This window comes from Passer montanus, unplaced genomic scaffold, assembly GCF_014805655.1.
Source record: "Passer montanus isolate IOZ18808 unplaced genomic scaffold, ASM1480565v1 scaffold30, whole genome shotgun sequence".
In the NCBI taxonomy this organism is placed as follows: domain Eukaryota; kingdom Metazoa; phylum Chordata; class Aves; order Passeriformes; family Passeridae; genus Passer; species Passer montanus.
In genome coordinates, this window is record NW_024367708.1 from 3163920 (window position 1) to 3186731 (window position 22812).

The window sequence follows — 22812 nt, forward strand, 5'->3', positions numbered from 1 at the left end:
ATATCAATAATATTTTTCTTAATTTGAATATGGAGTAACATTACAATATTTCAATATGCTTCAGGATAAACTGCTGTAAATGGAAAGGAAAGGTTTTACATATAACTCCTCCCCCACTCCAGCCCAACAGGTTTTAACCCGTTGTGAAATTTTGTAACCTAGATAATAAACATAACTAATAAAATGATCACTGAAGCTCTTTACCATAAAAGATCATTAAAATTTTCCATAAGGCATACACTTCAACTAAATGAAACGGCTTCTCCATCTGCAGTACAATCAGAATTCTCAGTAAATTAAAGAGCCCACATAGAGTCAGCACATGTCACTGAGATACTTACGTGCTCATAATTAAGATTGAATAATGTTTTGTTGTGCTGGGACTAATGACCCTTGCAGTGCAAAGCACAGAACTGCATCTCTGAGAAGCTAAACACCTCTTACCACTTCATTCAAAGGCACTTGCAAACATTCTGCATCTCCCAGGCTTGGAACTGTAACATATGTTAATGTCCTTTATATTGCTAACATTATGAGTGGGTTACAGACACATCAATCACTTGATTCATTCATGTTCTTCTGGTCAAGGAATTTTTACTTATGGTCTTTCTTCTGCTCAGTACATCAAAGTAATTTGAAGATTTTACAAGATTATGTTTAGCAATTCATTTTGAAATATGGTGAAATAAAAATAGGGGAGAAGCTCTATCATTTCAACTCTCAAACTGCAGTTTCAAGATGCAAAATGATCACTGAGGTTTCAATGAAGGTTCCTAAGAGGTGAAGCACTGAGAGATTAAATAGCTATATCTATGAGGTATTTCAATTTTCTGTTTGAAGCAATCAGGTTTCAGTAAAATGGCATGATAATGAGATGAAGAATCTAGTACTATATCTTGGAAGGTAACACTCTCAATTTCTAAACATTACCTGTACATTGTAACACAAGCAGAACCATGGCCTTTACTGGGAGAAAGAAAGCATTTGTATTCAAAACCATACCAAGTATGAGTATTTTTAAAAATAATTTTCCAGGCTTTAAAACCAAACTGCAATTATCTTTTTAAGGAAAAATATTAGATACTTTTCCTCTTTCAATATTTACCAATGCACCAAAGTAGTTGTTGTAAGGGCTAATGGTACATTAAAGCCACTGAGTCTATTTAGTATGGTTTATTACAAACCTTCACCAATAAACACACAGTGGTTCAAATTAGAGCATATTTGAAAAATCTACTCTAAAAATAATTGCATCCCAACGAGGTGGCCATCACAATTTCAAAGTAAATCTGTTTTCTAAAGAGACAGATAAGTCCATACAGTATGACTGAAATTACTGACAAGTATGACAAGCTGATAAATTGCAGACTTTAGAGGTTAACTTCCCTATATATGAAGCCCCTTACAACTAGAATAAAGAACTTTCACTAAAAATGCTTGCTTAAAGAAATAATTTGCTTCAACTTATTAATATATTTCATTTTGCTGCTTTTATGTTGCTTTTTTTTTAAGACATCACACATGCATTTCATTCTACAATCATCTAACTTGACTCTGGCAATAAACTAGGAACTTAAACTTATCAGACATATGGTTCTGCAGATTGAAAGCTTTCAGAAACTGACAAGCTAGTAACAACCCAGATTGCAATTAAGAAGTACAGAATTCGTAAATCAAGAGACATGGATATTTGTGCTGCCATTTAAATTAGCAGATCCATTAAAAATAATTTAAAAAAATAAAATATCATGCCATAAAACACTGGTAGGGCAACTTCATACCTCAGAAATAAAACAAACTACATTAAATCTGATGTGCCTAAAAAAAAAACCAATGACAATTTACATTTTTTCTCTTATTAACTTCTTCCTTGTAAAGCTTTCATTTACAATGTTGCTATCCAAGTTCTATTTCTAAATAGTACAGGGAACACAAACACAGAAATCTCCAATGCTCATAGTTCACTAAATTTTATGAAATCTACGTTCCTCTTTTCTTCCTCCAATTTCATATTTTGCTATATGGCAAATGTATTTTCTAGGATTTTTCAAATGTTATCTGGTTTTCCTTCACTGTTTTGCTTATCTTCATTTCCTCACTTTCTACCCTCCTCTATGAACTCATTTGCTCTTCCTTAGATTTTGCATTTCAAAATAATGGTTTGATATTTGACACTTAAGACTAAATATCCCAGTAAACACCAGGGATATTATACCTCTGCTCATGGAAAGGTATATATAACTTCATAGTTAACAAATTTTATTTACAGTATATAGGGCATACCTGCAAGCACTATGCAAACAAAACCTGGTATTCTTTGTTTCCACAGATTTCATGGTTAGGGAAATAGAAGTTATTCAGTGTGAGAGAAAACGTGTCTCTCTAGAAATTATATATCTCCTGTCAACAGGATTCTTAAATTAATTTTTCTGCTGTTCAGGAGCTTTTTCTTCTTCAGTATAAATAAGTTTATGAGCTCAAATGTCTTGCCCTCATAACATGTTATGTGAAAGCACAAAGTGACATACAACAACAGTGTAATTTAGAACTTATATCAAGTCTGAGACTAGGAAAGCAGATTTATTTGAAAAATGAAGACTAAAACATTTATGGAGACTCAATGAAGCAAAATATTTCTTGAAAATATATTGATTTTCATTAGAATGCTATTGTGAAGACAATTGTGACTTTCTACTTAAAAGTAATTGGTGGAGAAAAGCTGTATAACATTTGCCAGGTATAATGCAGGCAGAGAGCTATTTTTTTATTACTTGTTTTTTTCAAATTAATAAATGAGTATTTATTTTCAACGATGTTATTAGCTAAGAAGCAAAATTATTCAAAGATTAGATCCAACTTAAGTCATCTCAAAATTATTGCACAATCATATAAGCCATGCCTATAAACCTATTTTGGCAAGATTATTTGAAAAACTTTGTCTTCCTCCCCATTCCTACACCAGTACAGAACTATTGTTTCTTTGAGGTTTTTATATCAAGCAATAAACTGCACAAGATTCAAGAGTTAAGGGAGTACTTTTACTTCCTATTCATAACAAACTTTTGCAATAACATTATGGAAGAAGATTCACATATCAAGAATTTGAGATACACCACTTTGAACTCTTAAAAAAAGCACCCCAAAAAACTTTAAAGAAAGGACCTTGAAGTTCTCTGGAAAGCAAGAGAACTATTTTTTAAGGAAACAGTGAATTTCCCACCAATTTTTTAGCTGGCACTTCCCCTCAAGTCCTCTGCATAAGACTGGAGGAACTTATTAAGAAACTCCCTCTTTCCCTACATTATGTTTGCCCTCATCACAGTCCATACTACTGTCCTGAAATCTGAAGGAAAAAATAATGCTTTTTGTCACCTCAGAGACTATGCATCTGCTCTTTGCCTGTGCTTCTCACTTTCCTCCCCTTTCTTCATATTCCCAGCTCTCTGGTGTTCCTCTATCACACTCAGGGTATCTTCCTTGAACTGTGTAAGTTTTTCCTGGTTATGTACCCATGCAGAAGAACTAATCACTTTTCTCTTATGTAAATTCTCTTTGACTGAAAGTGCTGTACTGAAGATAGGCAATAAGGCACTCCTTCCTAATGTGTGTAGTCTTCTACACACATTTACATAAAAAAGGCAAATAGATGTGAGCTGACTCACACCTAAAAGAAGTAACACAAAGCCTGTGAAAATATCACACACTATGAAGCTTATCTTTTAGGGTTATGTTTTCACTGGGTCAGAAAAAATATTGCCATTTCATGGTGATTATCTGTTGTTCTTGCAAAGAGAAAACATGACTTATGCATGCTTGCAAATACCCTTGAAGATAAATCAGAGCTTGCTTATTAATTACAACCAAATTCCTTTATGATCTTCCATTTTTTTGGTGATTTTCTCATCCCATTACACATAATTCAGATTTTAGATCTCAGCATTAAAAGAATAATAAATTATATACCAAATATCTGAGATGTGGCACAGATCTTTGTGAACTGTGTGATACTTTAGATATGTAGTAGTCACAAGTCTTCAAATGTACTATGATGAGCAATTTCATTCACCCAAAAATATTTCAATAAGTTCTTTTAAAGAATCATAAACAATTTTAAATTTTTTTGAAATCAATGTTTTTCAGTCTTTTTCTCATGTTTGTACAACAAAAGAGACTGAAAATATAAAAGTAATATATAAATCTAAGAAATATTTTGATAAAAAGGTTGGATTTTTTCAAAACACATCTGTTCAGTCCTAATACAATTTCATTCAAAAGAAGATCATATGAATTCTGCTCTTACAGCTCATTTAACTCTACTGACTAGCTTAGGCGTGTAACACAGAGAAATCACAGAACTTGCTCCAAAAGTGTAACATGGGTATAACTACCTGAACTGTAGTGATAAAAAACACAGCTAAACCTGTGAATTGTAATGTGTTATTAGTTGCAGAAAAGAGTAAATAAAATAAGGACAAAAACACTGAACAAGAGAAAGAGATTCACTGAAATGTGCTCTATTACTTCAATAATCATTTCAGTAGAGACCTAAAGGGATCATTATTTCTCATAAATTATATATAATCTACTCTTTATGTAAGCTTAATTTCATGAGCCAGATGTTTTTAATTTTTTCAAACTATGAAAATCAATATGATTTAATATCTGAATAAGTAGTATATTTCTGCTTCATTAATTCTGGTTAAATTTTGACATTAATTCCATACCTGTTTTGTCAGATGAAATAGAAAAATATTAAATATTACCAGATAAAAATTACTTTCTAGAACTTCCTATCTTAATCTACTTCACAGATGACTAAAAAGATGACTAGAATTCTTGACAAAAAACCCCAAATCAACTACCCAACACAACTTCCCTTCATAGTGTTCCCATGCAGAACAATGACAATTACAAAGCTTCTCTAAAGAAAAACTAAAGTGATTAAAAAGTACTATAATGATTTACATACACTTTACTATTATCACCTGTATGAGATCATGCATCTAAATAAGTTATATACCATTCTGACCCAGCAAACAGTGCATCCATCATAGAAGGTCAATTGTCATAACTTCACTGAAGTTCTTAGGAATCATCACTTCAATGGTTTTCACTTATGAAATAAAGTTCCATAGAAATACCAAATATAATACAGAATAATTTCAATCCAAAACCTAACACAGTATTTTTACTTGTAGAGGACATATAGGATTCACAAGACTTGAATTTAGATATTCCAAAACTGCCTTACCATGGTGTAGTTGTGAGCCACCTTCATAAGCTCTGTGCACCCTTGTGCATCAGCAAATGCTCGTATTCCCAAACAGTTGGATGGGTGCAAAAGCTTCATTAGAAAATGGCAGCAAACCTCTACTACTTGGGGGAGCTGGAGAAGGCAGGCAGCTGCCAGGAGGTTTTCAATGGTGTCTTCTTTTAATTCCAGGCAGCCTAAAAAAAAGTATTGATAACAAATGCAAACTTATTTACTTAGTATTTACAAAACATACAGTACTGAAAGATGTTTTCATAAATAATTGTAGCTCTATATAAATAACTCTACAGAAAAAGTGAAGGAAAGAAGGATTAACCTCCCTGACTGAACACCACAGTAACCTGGAAATTACAGTATTAGAAATATTTCTTTTTAAAATACTATTAATTCAACTATATAACAGGCATAAAAAGAGAGACTGTATCAAATGGAAGAGAAGACTCAGAATATCTCAATATCAACCAGGCTGTGGATGGGTTTTTTTTGTTGGGTTTCCTTTCTTTTTCTCATTGAAATTTGTGATAAAACTTGTGTTATCTTCAGTGGCACAGACCAAACCTCACAGCCATTTACTTCCTTGAAAAGAATGAAATAACTGTCTAGTATAGTATGCATAAACCCATAAATACATCTTCAATACAAGGCTTAACAGTCTTCAAACATTGTGTTGCTTATTTGTAATGTGACTTTAGGATTAATGTTATCTGAGTAACATCTGGCAGGCTTCTCATAACACATAGCTCCTCTAAAATAATTTATACTGGGGAATAGAACCATTAATTAATACTTATATTGCACTTAGTTCTGTAATTTCACAAGTCATTATCTTTACCTTGGAGACTGACACACTTTATAATATATAAAAGGTTAAATAGAATAAAATAAACCTTAAAAAGAATTTATTTTATGCTGGAATATGTAATTCTTGTTATAATGCTCCCCAAAACCATAATATTAAAATTTATTTTTACATTAGAATCTTGTAAATCTCTTACATTAATAACTTAAAAATCTTCAAACTAAAGATTACAAGGATGTTTTGGAGAACTGATGAAAAAAAAGAATAGGAAAATGAAATGTGCAAATTTAATACAAATTGCCAATAAATACTTCTGATTTTATTGTGCTGTGCTCAGAAAAGCAATTTCCGTCTGTAAGAGGATTAAGTGCATATTGATCTTTCTCTTAAAAGTATTACAGTTCAACACCTAGATAAACTCACTCTTTTCCCCACAGAATCTTTGTATTTGTTGTCACATAAAAAAAATCTAAAAATCCTAATCTATTGCATGGCACTAAGGAGTTCTAAAATCCTCAAATTCATAACAGCATGCCATTGAAAAGACGTTTTATATTGCAGTACCACACCCAAAATACAGTAACATTAACACGACACATCTGATCTTTTCTCCTTCCACTGTATCTCAAGTTTTTAATATAAGAGGGAAACTGTGAAGTTATACTTTACCAGATTTAGTTATAACACATCCTTTTGCAAAGGTCAGAGCATCAGCTCAAGCGCACTGCTTAATTTCAGTGGGTTTCCTCTCCTTATTTTTATTATTTTATTAATGTCACATGAGTTTTTCTTTATATTAGCTAACCTTTTCTCACAATTTCTGTACACCCCATCTTTATGCAGTGTGATCAGAAGGTACCCTCAGAAGCAGATTATTAGCTGACCCATATATTCATCAATGACACTCCCACATTTGCTGCATGCCTGCAGGTAATGGCTAGCTCAACACACAATTCTGGAAGACAGTTCCAGTGTGTAAAGTGGAAGCATTCAAAAAATAGTTGTTTTCAGGTTAAAACTGACCATCCTGGTAACAGAAGTAAAAAAATTAAAAATGTGCAAAACACCTTTGAAAATTGGATGACCTGAGAAATGGAAAAAAAAACCAAAAAACAACCAAAACAAAAACAAAACAAAACAAACAAAAAAAACCACCACCCCCCAAAAACAACAAAAAAGAAAAAAAAACCACAAAAAAACAAAACAACAACAAAAAAACAACAACAAAAAAACTAAAAAACCCACCAAAAAACACCAAACAAACAAAACAAAACAAAAAAACCCCAAACAAACAAAAAGAAAAAACCAAAACCAAGACAAACAAAAAAACCCCCCACAAAAATAAAAACAAAAAAAAAAAAAAGAAATTCTAAATCTCCTTTGCTTAAATGCCATTTATTTTTCAACAGTGAGCTCAAAAAGTCTCTGGCCTTACAAAACTGAAAACTGTTCCAGGTAGCATTTACAAAGCAACGTAAGTGTAGAAAGAATCACTTTCGGTATCCTAACTTTATAAGGAAAGGTCACACTCTCATGGTTTGGCCTGTTTATTGCTAAAGGTAGCTACCCTTAGGAGAAGAACCCAAAGGAATCAATTGAAACCACATCAATATATTTGTTTTCAAATTGAGATATTTTCTGTTCACTTTAAGGTACACTAGTAGTGGTACAGTATTAGTTTGGAAATAGTAGGATTAAACTAAGTTTAAAACAATAAAAAATTTTATCTGTTTTATGAGTCATCTATTTTTTATGTAACTAACATGGACATTTTGAAGAAGATTCTTCACACTTTTATAGAAGAGCGTGAACACATTTCTGCTTTACATTTTAATAGAGGAAGTAAACATACAACCACTTCTGGCATATCTAGGCATACGAATATATTATAGCTTGACATATTTTTAACTATATTCAGAAATAGTAATTTACTACTTAATATATCTATGATAAAAGCTAGAAAAATACACTCAGTATGAGTTAAAGAATTATTTGTTCATTCTTTTAGCTTCAATGATAGATAGGTTTTAATCCACCTAAATGTCTTCCAAATCTTAATTATCTTCTTTTTAAACATCAAGACACCTTCATAAATTTGTTTACAAGGTCTGTATTCCCTTTTTCAGAAGAATGCTATGACATTTTTATTCAAATTCCTCTGGGATATCGAGTGTTTAGCATGGTCAGAGTTTGAAAAAAGAAAGCTGTTAAGGGGCTCTGTACATAAAATATGAAATCTTCAGACAGTTTCATATTGGCAATTAGAAGATCCAAGCATCTATTTAAAAATGTTTAATGGGATATTCAAGGGGCATTAATATTACTGCTTCTTCAATTCACCTCCCCCTCACATTTTTATGCAATAAAAGCTTGCACAAGCGCCTTAGTCTGAGAAAAACAAATTAACTGGAGCTTAAAATCTCCTTTTGCATTACATTAATTAAGATGAAAAAATATGAGGAAAAAACAGTCAGAAGAACATTAATGAATTCTAATTGTTATTCTAAATTATAGCTGTATTTGTGAAAAACTTTATGTGCATTGCTTATGCAGAAATTAAAATGCCTGCCTTTAGCATACATTCTTATAGCGACTACATACATTTTATTACCTCATTACCAAATGTGAAGCAGAGATAATATAAGAATTTCTGATACTCTTGTTCTGTTGCTAAACCTTTTCCCAAGTTCAGGGACAGTTATATCTTAGAGTTGGTTTCTGGGGTTTTGTTTGTTTAGGTTTTTGGTTTTGGTTTTTTTGTTGCTGGTGTTTTTGGGGTTCTTCTGTTTTTGGTTTTGGGTTGTTTTGTTTTGGGGGGTTTTTTTGGGTTTTTTTGTTTTGCCTTTTTTTTTTTATTCTCTCTGTTACAGTAGTGACTATACTTTAGAACTATTTTTGTTTACAGGGAACCACTGCACCTTTGCCCATCTTTGTATGATGTTAAATAAGGTCAGTTTGTATCACAGGAACAGCCTGCCACATGTAATTGACCAACAGACTGGACCTGTGGTGGGACAACTCAGTAGATACAGATCATTTGCCCTGTGTATAAGCAATGAAATTTACCTAAATTTGTAACACATCATAATATAATTTTACATCATGTTCACAGTAGTATTTTTTTCTCTTTTGAAATTACACACTTACCCATTCATAGCAAGACTCCTCAACTCCTCAACATTCTTAAGAGGGTTGTGTGTCCAAGGGAAATCATGGGAAGTGTCAAGGAATTAGAAACAAAGGCTAAAACTAATTCCTTGAAATTAGGTATTTATCTTTTTAATCTTTCTATTTCATGTTGTTTGATCAGTTGTGTTGCAGTTTTGAAATGTTGCTGAATGAAATTATTTCTGAAGGCTGATCAGTTTTAGGAGGTCTAAGTTTTGGGTTTTTTTTAAGGTAGTAAATGGTATCAAGAGAATATTTATTCATTTTTTGCATAGTAGATTAATTGACTACAATAAGAAATTGGTCTCTTGAAAAAGCATCTAATTCAATTGAAGACTTGAAAAAGCTTGTTAAAAAGGTGCTATGCCTCACACCTCTGTAATAAACCTTTTTGCCATTGCTTATCTTAATCATTCCAAATTTTAGGTACTTTGAGGTAGCCACCTGACCTCATCACCCAAGATCTCCTTTTACAGTTCACAGAGAGAAACAGGAAGCCTTACAGCAGTTTTCACCTGCTCTGTTTCAGTCATGTACTGCAGAATGAGATTAATCACTCCCTGAATGGCTGTTTCTTGATTTCAGCTACAAAAGGAGCTCTTCGTTTGACTTACTGAGACACACTGATGTTCATATTTGTTGATATGTCTATCCACGAGGATCAGTCAATGAAGAATGCTATAAAAAGTATCTTCTGTGTAGCAAAACATTTTTTGGTCTCCAGTTTGACCTATGCCTTAAAAGATAAATTCTGTGTTGCATTGTCTTCCATACTTATGATAAAGGTGAAGATATTTTCAGAAAAGAAAACAGGACACAATATATTCACTTAGCAGAAGTTTCTTCTGATCAAAATGTGTTTTATTTTCTATTAATTATTTGCTGCAGACCACATTCATCAGCTGTGCTTGAGGAAGAAGCCATTCTGTGGCTGTGTTTATTTAGAATCACAGAATGATTTGGGTTGGAAGGGACCGTAAAGATCATCTATGGGAGAACAAAGGGGAGACAGAACAGAGACCACAGTGGAGCTTATAGAATGGGTTGTTCTGGCTTTGGTGGGATACAGACCCTGGGAAAAGAGACCACAGATAGGGAAAAGAACTGTACGTAACTATCAAGGTCTTTGAAATTATATAGCTTTGTAAGGCTGCCACGTAATGTGAACAATAGGCTATCTGCAGCTAGTGGGAAATTTTTGCTAAAAGATGTGGCTGCCTGGAGCTGTAACAGTATAAAACTGCACTGTGAGAACAATACTGCAACTTCAATAAATGACTTCTGCGACTTCGACTTCGACTTCTTTTCGCTCAGGCTTTGGCTTCTTGCTTGGACTACTTTTTACACCCCTCCTTTAAAGTCCTGTCTCTCAGTTGCACGGCAATCATCTACTTCCAGCCATCCTGCCATGGGCAGGGACACGTCCCTCTAGACCAGGTGTCCTCCATCCAGCCTGGCCTTGATCACTTCCAGGGGCATCTCCAGCTTCTCTGGGCAACCTGCCACAGTATTGTGAGTACTGTGGTACTTACAGTAAAGAATTTCCTATTATTATCCAATCAAAATCTACTGTACTTCAGTTTGAAGCCTTTGTTCTGTCACCATGTGCTCTTGTACATATTCCCACTCCACCTCTCTTGTAGGCTCCATTCATTTAAGTGTTATTATGTATAAAATAATTTCATACATGATTCCAGAGACATAAATATGCAGCTTGTAAAAAATGAATAAACACCATCACAGAAATATGCAAATTCTTATAAATTAACTAGATTCACTCTTTTAAAATACTGTACAATTATTTGCATCCTAATGACATATCTTTTGAGTAAGTGGACTAAACTGGCCTAATCACATGACCTTCGTCAGTAGTGCCAGTCCCCTTTATTTAAATAGCATGAAAAATTACAACACTGCAGAGTGATAAGGAAATGCTATTAAGAAATTAAAATCCCCCTGAGCAGGAAAGTTCTCACAAATATCTGCCTAAAGATCAGAAAACTATATTAACCAAAATAATCCACCACGTGTTACCTTTTCATCTCCTGTTCTGAAAAAATCCCCTCAAAGCTACAAACCAAAACACCTCTGGTTGTATACCTGAAATGTCAAGTTTTAAAGAAAATTTTCCACTGACTCATGCACATCAGCTTTTTAGAGAGACACATTAAAATGTTATTTTCTCCTTATGCCATTCATGTGCCTTAGCTCGTTTTACACACTTGAACTTAGTCGCCGGTAAGATGTACATACAAATAACAGGACTAAAAGGAGCAAATCATTTTAGCTGTGAGCCTCATATTAATAAAACCTTTTAATCAATTGTGAAGAAAGATATGTTAGCACTCTAGATAGAAAATATGTTTTTCCATTAGTTATAGAAATATTGTTAAAATATTAATATCATTCTTGAGATTATATGCTAAATATTACTGGTTTGTACTTGCACAGATTACCATTATGTTAGCAATTTTGTCACCAATAATTCAGCTAATATACAGGCATTGCATTTGGAATTATGTATATAAATAGAGGAATAAAAACTCACAGCTTAAAACAAAGAAAGAAAAAGCCAAGATAAAAAATACCTCAAAAATACATAAATATAAACAGCACTTACTAATTAAATTTCAAACAACACAAATCTTGCACTCATTCACAAAATAAGCTGTGAGATGACAAGAAATATTTCAAAAATCTCATTTCTTCTACAAGGCCTTAGTTTCTCTTAACTTTTCTTGCTTTTAGTCAATGGACTTCAGTACTTATGTTTGCTTCCAGACTGTATGTTCTGATCATCATGCTGCACACATCAAAAGGCACTCCAGAAATTTATGTTTGTAAACAAAAGCAAACTTCAGCTTGAGAAGGGAGGGAAGTTTCATTCCACAAGACTTGTTCCAAATATGGAGTACCTCTTGGAGAGATACAACTTTTCTATTAGATTGAACACAGTCAAGACCTGGACTCTGGCAGGAAAAAAAAAATTAAAGAAAAAAGGAAAAAAATGTCTCAAGGACAAGGAAGGAGTAGTATTTTATTCTCCACACCTGAAGCTAGCTCAGAAGCAGGAGCACTCACCTCTGCCAGATAAGCTTCTTAACTTCTCAGGCAATGATTTGGCAACTTGTACTACAGCACAGAGCAGTCCAAATCCATGGTTAGAGAACAAAAATTACAGAAATGGAGGCATCAATTGCCAAGAAAAGATTTTTGCTTGTGAGTCTACCCTACAGCCTAATGAAATCTACTTTTCTTTGGGCTGGATTGCACTGGTGGGAGAAGTGAGTACTCGAGTCACATCCTGTTCTGAGGGTACATTTCATCACAGCTGCTGTCAGATGGGCACAGAGCATAAAGGCATTGAAGGTGTTTTACAATGCAGAAGCAGGAGTAAACACCTGAAAGGTGAGGACCTCTTTCACAAACTACCATTGCAATTTTCATTATTCTTTTGCTTTTGTTTTTGAACAGGAGATACACAGCCAGAAAGCTGAGCTCAAGAGAGTGGATATGGGTACACATCTCCAGTGTAGGAGCTCCAGAAAGAAACACATTAAAGAGGCAGATCATCGTACAGCAGCCTGTCTAATCACTCACCGATGCCAGTTAAGCAATAGGCTGGCATGTCCCAGATGGCAACATAGAGGGATGATATTTTATTCAAAGGAACACTCACTTTCCAACCATGTCCTGTATTAATGTTCAATACTTGTTTTAATCTCTCTTTGGAGATGAAGGCTTTGAGCCTAGCAAGGGACAGCTTTAAAAATGCACCCTGCAGTGCACCCAATTATCTGCTCTTCCCCTCCATACTCATTGCTTCCCTATGTCTGTCTGAATTTATTTTTATTGACTTCTCCAGAATAGCAGATTGCATCACAGTACAAGGAAACACAGTCACTATCTATCTCTCCATAATATTCTAGATAATTCTGAATACTCAAAATTTATGGATATCCAATTCCTTCCTAAGCGATTCTCATATACTTTGTCAAAAGAATGAGACAACAGATGGTTCCTGGTACATAATTACCAATTCTCTTCCTTAATGAAGTATCCTGGGTAAAAGGAAGAATAACAATTCATTGGAGTGTAATTGGAGTGTAGTGTAGAGCTCCAGGAATGAGCAAGAACTTTGTGTTTCAGTGACAGGAATGGAAAATATCTGCCCTAAAAAAAAAAAAAAAAAAAAAAAGGGGAGGCAGTCAGTGTCTGCAGTTCTTCTTTACGATAAATGGGTCTCTGAAGTTCTTTCCCAGAGACCTGAATTATATGAAAGCCCACTGTTTGTTTCAGGATCAGAAAAATATTTGGTGAAGGAAGGTATTTTTATCCAAGTGGGCTGACAGAAGATAACAATCTGATCCTATAGCTACATTGAGGAATTTTGAAAGATTCTTGCATTGTACACATGGACAGTATAGTTGAGAATTTAATCCAGGTGCATAAATAAGAATCTTATGAGGAACACTATATATCAAAATGTCAATCTGAAATGTAACTGGAGCAAAGGTACATATGAACTTTGAAGTATAATCAATGTGGAACATCCATGGACAGATAATCTGAATTATGGTTCTATTGATTGTGCCATCACTACCACTTCCTACTTCCTAAACTGAAGCAGCCCTGATAAAGAAGGCTTCTTTGGATAACTCTCTTTGCAACACTCTCTTTATTTACTCCTGAAAAGTATGACATGTATCATGACAAGTATCTGCTTCTAGAAGAGACTTCACAGGGGATCCTCCATATCCAGAAGTTAAGTTTATTCAAGGTCTATGAGCACCTAGTATGATATATGACCATTTTTCTGTACTCTCTATTACAGAACAGCTGACAAAATCTTTCAGATCAATTCACCTTAATTTGTCCTTTTATCACACATCCCAGAGTTCCTGGAACAAATGATCTCCCATCTGAAATTAATTGAAATTTAAGGGCCTATTGTCTGTAACTGCAAAGTCAACCATCAAATACATGGCAGAGAAAATGTAGTGGGACAGCAGTAGTTAATAGTCTCCTTCAAAAAGTGCTACTTAGACATGGTCCACCTTCACAGGGATCTCTAACATGATGCTAGAGAACAAATAACTCTTAAACAAATTCAACATGTCAGAGAGGTAGAGGAAATGATCTTTATAATATCAGGGTAGCTCCACTTCTCAATGTGATCAATATATACTAGAGAGGAGTAGCCTGAAACACTGTAAAAAATGCCACAAGTACCTAAAATCCAGGCATTATTTGCCTGAGCACAAGCTTTTAATAAAATACCTTTTGATGTATCTATTGAGTTGTCTGGGACTTCCCTCTAGCACTGAGGCAAAGGGGAATGAAATGGCCTCAGTTTTACTCCAAACACTGTCATCCTCCAAACAATGGCAGTCATATTCAAACAGCATGCTGTAGCATAATCCAGTAGCTGTGATAACCCCTGCACTCATACACTAATAATTGACACAAGCCAAAAGTATGCTGAGTTGTCTTCAATGTTAGTTCACATAAACAAATTACTTTCACCAATTAAAAAAGTCCCCAAACCAAAACCAAGAAAGATATCTCCTTGAAATATTTAATTAATATAGTTTCTGTGGTGCAAGAACCTAAGGGTCTTGTGCTTAAAGGCATGTTCCTACTTGCTGCATTCCTGCTGTCTGCCCTGTGTGTGTTATTAGCTATAACACTGACAAAGGCACTTGACAGTACTTTAATTAAAGAATCTCCCATATAAAGTTTAATTAAAAGCTATATAGCAGGGCTTGAACCTCCTCCATGTATGAAATATTCTCTATTTTTTTTCAGAGATGTATAAATAAATCAACGATTTTTAGTTTTCTATTGCTTAAATGTGTTTTGCTTTTCCAGTTTCATTAACAGTATGAAAGAACCAACCTACTCTTCTGATCACTGTCGGGAATGTATGCTAATTAGATATCCTGAAGCTAATTAGATTCCCTGATATAGCAAATCTATAGTAACTTCACAGCTCTTTTATATCTTCAAAGGAGGGCTCCCACAGTCACCAATAGGAGAAAAACAACAGAATATCAATCTATAGTTTCAGTCTTCTCTGAACTATTGAAGCAAAATTGAAAATGATGAAAACTCAAGTTTTAAGATCAAGAAAGAAGCACTATCTAAGAAAATAAGGTGCAAAAACACTCACCTGTATAACAGCTTATATTGAATTCTTAAAATATCAAAGATTACATATCCATCTATCCCACGGCACTAATATCTCATAGATTTTTTTGCTATCAATCATCTTGCTGCTTGAAAAATGAAATGTACTTTCTGCATAGCCATTGCACCTATGTGTTGGCTTCTGATTTCCTCAGTTGGCTCACAAGGAGCAGATATGCAAAAGAGGAAATTTTATTTCCTATTAAGTTACAATTCTACTATATCACAGACAAAACATACTTTGTCTATTTGAATAAACCAAAAAAAATACAGCAAAATGTGGATAGACTAATGAAGTTGCATATTTTTTACTGGTCAAATATATCCTTTACAAAAAACTATGGTAAAGCTGTTTTGATTTATCATTGTGAGTGTATTTACAGAACAAGAAGTATATAATTTTGATGGAGTATTTTTCTAATAAATTCAAATCATCCACATAATTTGAATTATACAAGTCATAATTACATTATAATGTAGCTATGTCATTGGAAAACTTTGTGCATATTTCAGATAAAGCAATATGAAATTACTACATTATTAATTTGCTTACAAAAAATATAAGTTAAATATATATATTAATAAATCAAAAAACACTTCCAAAACAACCTCAAGACTGACCTAACACAGAGTTTATAGTACATATTTTAATACACACGCCAATTTTTTCAGCTTTAATCAAATTCTGTGTTATAGGTACATCGATCACATAACTTTAAAATTACAGAATTATTCATACTGAATCTTCACAGAAACTTCAGCACCCTTTATTATCTTTAAATCAATACTTTTGGTTGTCTAATTTTCTGTGTTCCTGTTACTAATCTTAGATTGGCAGGTGCCTTCACTGAGGAGCTGATCTAATCAAGCCTGTACAAGACTTAATGCTCTGCTGGTCACCATGTAATTCTACCTCACCAATTACTTAGAAACCTATTTGCATACAGAATCACAGAATAAGCTGAGTTTGAAGGGACCCTCAGGCGTCATTGATCTAAGCCCTGCACAAGACCAACCCCAAGAATCAGACCATGTGCTTGAGAGCACTGTCCAAATGCTTCTTGAACTCTGTCACTTGATGCTGTGGCCACTTCCCTGGGGAGCCTGTTCCAGTGCCCAACCTTCTCTTACTGAAGAATTTGTGTTTCTAATATGCAGCCTGAATGATCCCTGAGACAGCTGTGGGCATTCCTTTGGGTTCTGTACTGATGACCACAGAGAAGAAATCAGTGCCTGCCCCTCCTCTTCCCCTCATGAGGAAGTTGTAGACTGCAATGTGGTCTTCCCTCAGTCTTCTCGGGGCTGAACAGACCAAGTGAACTCAGCTGCTCCTCAAGCCCCTTCACAAATCTCGTGTGAAGGGGCTTGAGGCCCTCCTTTGGACACTCTCTTATAATTTAATGTCTTTCTTAATATTGTGGTGCCCAAAACCACACACAGAACCCTAGATGAGGCCACCCCAGTGCAGAGCAGAACAGGACAATCCCCTCCCATGCTCAGCTGGTGATGCTGTGCCTGATGCACCCCCGGACTATTTTTCCTTATATATGTCTGGTGTACAAAATTTTACCTCGGATGAACTTTAATTCTGATATTTTGCAACCATATTAGATTACATTGGTGGAGGGTCTGGTATCAGTTTATGATATCTTCACCTATAATAATGCTTTTCATAGACACATATATTTTATCCTTCTTAACCTCCTCCTTAATATGTATGATTCACAGGTAAAAATGCAATAATTTCACTAGATTATTTTAAAAAATATAAACTTGACTGAATTACAGATAATAAGATGTGGAAATGGTTCCACCTTTTAAATCACATCTAAACATATTTGCACTGTAATACTCTTAACTTCTACATTTTTGCAAACAAGTTCAGCTGTATTTTTTTCTTATTTGTTCAGTTGTCCCCAGGGAAAATCTCTATAACAAGCAGCAACTATAGGTGATTTTTTTTTTTTAAATTCTTTGAGTTAAGAAGTTAGTGACAAGTAAAAGAAAATAGGAGTAAATAACTGCCCATTTGTCAAAATTGTTTTCTATTCCTGAGGTAAAACAATAAAAAGCTAAACTGGTCACAGACATGAGTTGCTGAAAACTTTTTCACACATTGTGCAATCAGTAATTGCAATTTGGCAGCCAGATTCTCCAGATATTCTGCCTAAGTCTAGACAGATGTATGTTCCAGATTATCGATCAAAAGTCTGAAAGGGACATTCTCTTGGCTTCTGTACTTTTGGGTATCCAAACAGTGGCTATTTTCTTAAATTTCCACTTGTCTGTCCACATCCATGAAGCAAAAGGAAAGTGAACTGACTCAAAGGGAAAGAGGACATGAGCTAGACTGGTGGCAAATAAGGAACCAGAGTGCAAGAAAGGAGATAAGAAACTATGAATCTAGATAAATCACCTGAGATGATGGAAAGAAAATGGGGAAAAAATTATGGTTTTGCTCTAGCAAGGTCAAGGGAAAACAGAGTGATTAACTGAGAATCCCAGATTGTATTTAATTTCAATAAACGGAATAAGTTTATGACTATTTTCTAGGAATTCACGAATCATGTGAGTTATCACTGAATTCCCCATAGCACTTTTTAATGCCCTTACCCTCTGTTCAAGGTTAGGCACATTAATGATGAGCTGTGTATCCAAGGTATACCCACCATTTGTTAGAGAGATTGCTCTTTGGATTTGGCTAAAACTTCCAGGATCAATAGAGACAATTGTGTTCCAGTTCCTGTAAACCTTCCCCAGCATTGTTTAATTTATTAGCATAATTGTAGCTAGGAAATTTAGGTGTCTGCTAAGATATCTGATGCAGAGAAAAGACATAGAGAAAGAAATAATTCCAAATGAACTCCAGGAGATAAGGATACAAGCTAAGAATAAATAAGGATAAATAAGAATAAATCAGGACAAAGAACCTGATGGAAGAGAAATACAAGACAGAGTAATAAAAAACATAATGATCTATGGCATCCAATATATTTAATCTTTTAGCATATAAAATTTTCTCACGTTTCCCGACCCTCATCATTCTTCTATTGTCATGAAGTATATGTGAAACTTGCAAGTGTAAACTTAAGGCATTTAAAAGTCTTATTTGGTCTACAAAATGAGTTAGAAAAAAAGAATAATGGTGTATTGCCACTTCAAGTGAAAGACATTAGAGATCTTGGTTATCATCTTAGGTTTCTAATTCTTCCAGGTGATGTTATAATAGTACATAATGTTGCCATTTCTGAGGCAGTTTGGACTATGTGACTGTTTACATGAATGAATATTACAGATGCAAAGTAATATGAGGCAAATTAGAAAACATGCAAATTATACTAGCTGTGGAGCTCTCTTTTCATCCATTTGTGAAGTCTGGCCCTTATTTACCTTACAGCAAAAAGAAACTTTTGAATTTTACATCTCATATAATGAACAGAGTACATCACATGGCATAGAGAATCAAGGAGCACAAAGGAGCTGAAAATTTTAAACGTTTTTGGTAAGCAGTAGTTTGCTTCTTCCACTTTCTCATTGCTTCATTCAGTCTCCAAAGTTCTCAGAGATAACCATAAAGTTCTTAAATAGCTTTATTCATCTTGAAAATGTCTGTATTTTTCCCCCCATCCTTCTGAATCTCCTTCTTTCCTTAATCTACACTCACATGCTATCTCTTGCTGTCAATTACAACTCTTTTGTACCTTTCCAGGTGATATTTTAATGAATACTGAGACAAAAGTACAATACAGTACTTTAGGATTTCCACAGTTTTCTTTCCAGGAGAACAACACAGTCTCTTCTCTTACCTCCTCTATCTTTAACCTCCTCCTACAAAATGATTTAACATTACCCCCAGTCTTTTTCGCTGTTCTGTGCCAAGGTATTCTTGATTTTGCCCCGGTATTCCTGTGCCATTCATTCACCAAGGAATCAGATCCTTCTTATTGTATCCTTCGTATCCTTCTTATATGAACTATTTAATTTTATGGATCCCTAGCTTGAAACCCTCCAGATGATGCACATTCCTGAGTGGCAAAGCCACAGCTGGAGGGAGGAGGCATTACCCTTTTAATACGTAGAGTACTATCTAAATCATGGTATTACATTCCTTGAACATTTATTTCTCAAACATTATTATCAAAAAGAGTATTTTTGGCTTAAATTATGCTTATTTGCCGTTTCTGTTTTCTATTAAGATGGTACAGCTATTATGTCATAAAAAGCCCAGACCATATCCTGATTAAATACATCAAAGCAAACAGGAATTTGTGATTAAATTATTATATGTGTATTTAGAGCAGATTAAAACTGCAGGGTTTGGGGCATCCATTTAAAATTGAATCGAAATCAAATATATGATAGAATCATCATTATAAAATATGGTTAATTTAAACAATATAAGGATGTATTTCAGGAAACAAATAGAAAACAGTATATATTTTATACTTATGTGATTCGACGTAAATCTTACAGGCAGTTCCACTCTTTTAATTACTTTATTTTGTAACATTAGCATTCTTTCTGTCAGATTAATGCATTCCAGTTACAATGTGCATAACAAGTTGCTTAACAAGGATAAATCCTAAATCTATAATGTATTAAAATGTAAAAACTATTCAGAAGAGAGCTTTGAGTTATTAACTGTGAATTGTGAGTTATTCATAAGTTCACACTTCAAAACAGAGTACTAGCATATGAAAGGAAATGAAAGTGAAAACATCAGGCTCATAATAAAACCTTTTAAAACATTTTCTTATTTAAACTTCAATTTTTTATTCTTTCAAATTTTTAAAGATTTATGCAATATTTAAACTGAGATTTGATTAAGACAGCAACACAGGATTATTCTTCAAAAAATACAGCTGTTTCTTCAGTGATCCTATTAATTTGAATCATGTGGGTATGAGACATTCCTTTTAAATATTTGAAGACCAAGAAAAATATATCCTTTTCTTGGCTGTCCCAATGCACTTGACAAGTCTGAAATATTAGACAGTTTGGACATGAGATAACAACCTGAATTCATCCCTAGAAATGGTAAATAAACATTTTGGATGATAAAGGTTAAAAAGAAAAATATTTAAATAAAAAATACAATTAATTGGAATGTAGCAAACAAAAATATCCACATCTGCCGCTATAGGAAGTACATAATGTATGCACCACGATACCTGTATATGCAAACTGAACAAGGTCCCACAGCGCATTGGGGTCTATGCCTTCCATTTTGATCTCTTCTTGCTTGGCTTCACAAACATCACTTGTAAACATGGCAGCAAAGTAGTCAGAGACAGAACTGAGGACAAGTCTGAAAAAAAAGAAGTAAGAAACTGCTGCAATTTGCTTGGATATATGTATTAGAAATATCACATATTTATAAACTTCTTTAAAATTATTTTAATAATAATTAAAATTATTAGGAGGAATATATTATTAATTCACATTGGCAGAAAAACACAGAATGACATTTAATTCTAATTTGATTTTGGCTCCTGTGATATGAACCAAGTGGTACTTTAGCATATGACTATAAAACAGACATGGAAATTAGCACTCAATCTTTCTGATAATCTTCCAATCATGCAGATGTCCCAACTGTTAACAAGAGAATCTCTCAGTATCAAATATCAACTTAATAATGATAGGCATTTCATAATCCAGAGGTACTCTTCTTTGTTCCCACAGGCTTATTTGTTATAAACTTTAATAACAGCATGTGACTTTAGATAATCTATATTTATACTAAATATAATCTACTAAACTGTTAGTAGCTTAACATGCTACTCGCTAAAAATATGTAATAAAATCACTGTGTAATACAATGCTTTTGTTAATAAACATGTCCAAGGAAATATTTTGAATATATTTTGAAAATACCTACAAAATGTTCATAGCTTACTGTTTAGAGATCTGATATAGATAAATCAATACCACAGCAGTATCAGGTATGACTGTAATTACTGGGGCTTTAAGTTAAGGCATTCTTCCAAATACCATCTACAGTGAAATTTTGATCTTGTTAGGAGTAAATATTCACAGATGATTGTGAGATAGAAATGTGGTACAGATATAAATAGTGTACCATGTGCTTTCATAATGATGGCCACATTTCTGGATTCATTTGAAAACATGACATACAAACATATTAATAAAAGACACTACAATTACAACTGGAGAACTTGGAAACAAAGAGAAAAATAATTAGCCTTTTGTATATTGTTAGCTAGTTCAGGGCAAATTATTACTAAAAACATAGTGAAGATAAACACGTTAAGTCTTATCAGCCACCATGGTAATTGATTGCTTTTGCACTCTTAGCTCACGATAGCTAAGTAAAATATGACAGCTTGAATTGGCTTCATAATTTTACAGTGCTTTAAGCTGCTGTATTTTACCAGCAAGTAGGGGAGACTGAAGACATATATATATGATCTTTGCCTCTAAAGATGGAAAATGACTAAACAGGTATAGTACTTTTATCACTTTTCATGTTGTGCTCAACTCCAGCAATGATGAATTTTAGAAGTCAGCATCCTAATTCATAAACAGTTCACATTTATATCTATGTAATGACTAAACATCAATGGATGACTACAAAAAGATGAACTTAGAAACAGACGTTGCTGCTGCCATGAGAAACTCCTAATTTACTATTTTTTCATCATTGAGGAACATTTACTTCTATGTTTGCTTATTTATATATTATTATATTTGTAAATCTTCTCCTAGTACTTTTTCTGACCACTCATAAGTAAGTGACTTTATTCTTCATAGATGCTTTAATAAAAGCATCAAAAAATCACAGAAAGGAAAAACATAATGATTTTCTATGAGATCAAAATTCTCACAGATAGCAGAGATGTAATTTAGGTATGTGATGGAGATTTTAATTTGAGACCATTTCATTCATGAAGATTTAATTTAATTTCATTTTCCATTAGTTGTTGCTTCAGATTTACTAGCCATCATTTAAGTTCAGCTATGGATATTTGATTTGATCACTTGCCAAAAGCAAGGCCAAAACCCTTGGCTGCATAAAAATAAAAAAAAGGACAAATGAATGAACAGAAATTTTAATACACCAGTTAATGACCAGTGGAAATATTTTCTAACAGTAATATCTTGTATTTTAAATTCACATTATTTATGTTCAGCAGTTACTTATTATATAATCTTACTGTATATATGTGTGCATATATGTTTATATATATATATATATATATATAGTCAAATATAAAACAAAAAACAATAGAGGGAGAGCAGAAAATAAATAACAGAAAGATTAAATCTCTTTGTCAAATATAAAACAAATAAAAAACAATAGAGGGAAGGCAGAAAATAAATAACAGAAAGATTAAATCTCTTTCACCAACTTCTATAAAAA

The 22812-nt window shown here is 33.6% G+C and overlaps 1 protein-coding gene across 2 annotated transcripts in view; it reads right to left on the reverse strand.

Annotated features, from left to right (window-relative positions):
- The window catches only part of KLHL1 (kelch like family member 1), a 186872-nt gene that overhangs the window by 97207 nt on the left and 66853 nt on the right, over positions 1 to 22812 (reverse strand). For both annotated transcript variants that reach the window (XM_039714672.1, XM_039714671.1), the window contains exons 3-4: positions 20600 to 20736; positions 5252 to 5448 (exon numbers count right to left, since the gene is read on the reverse strand). In XM_039714672.1, coding sequence (XP_039570606.1) covers positions 5252 to 5448; positions 20600 to 20736 — 334 coding nt within the window. The remainder of the gene's footprint in view (positions 1 to 5251; positions 5449 to 20599; positions 20737 to 22812) is intronic.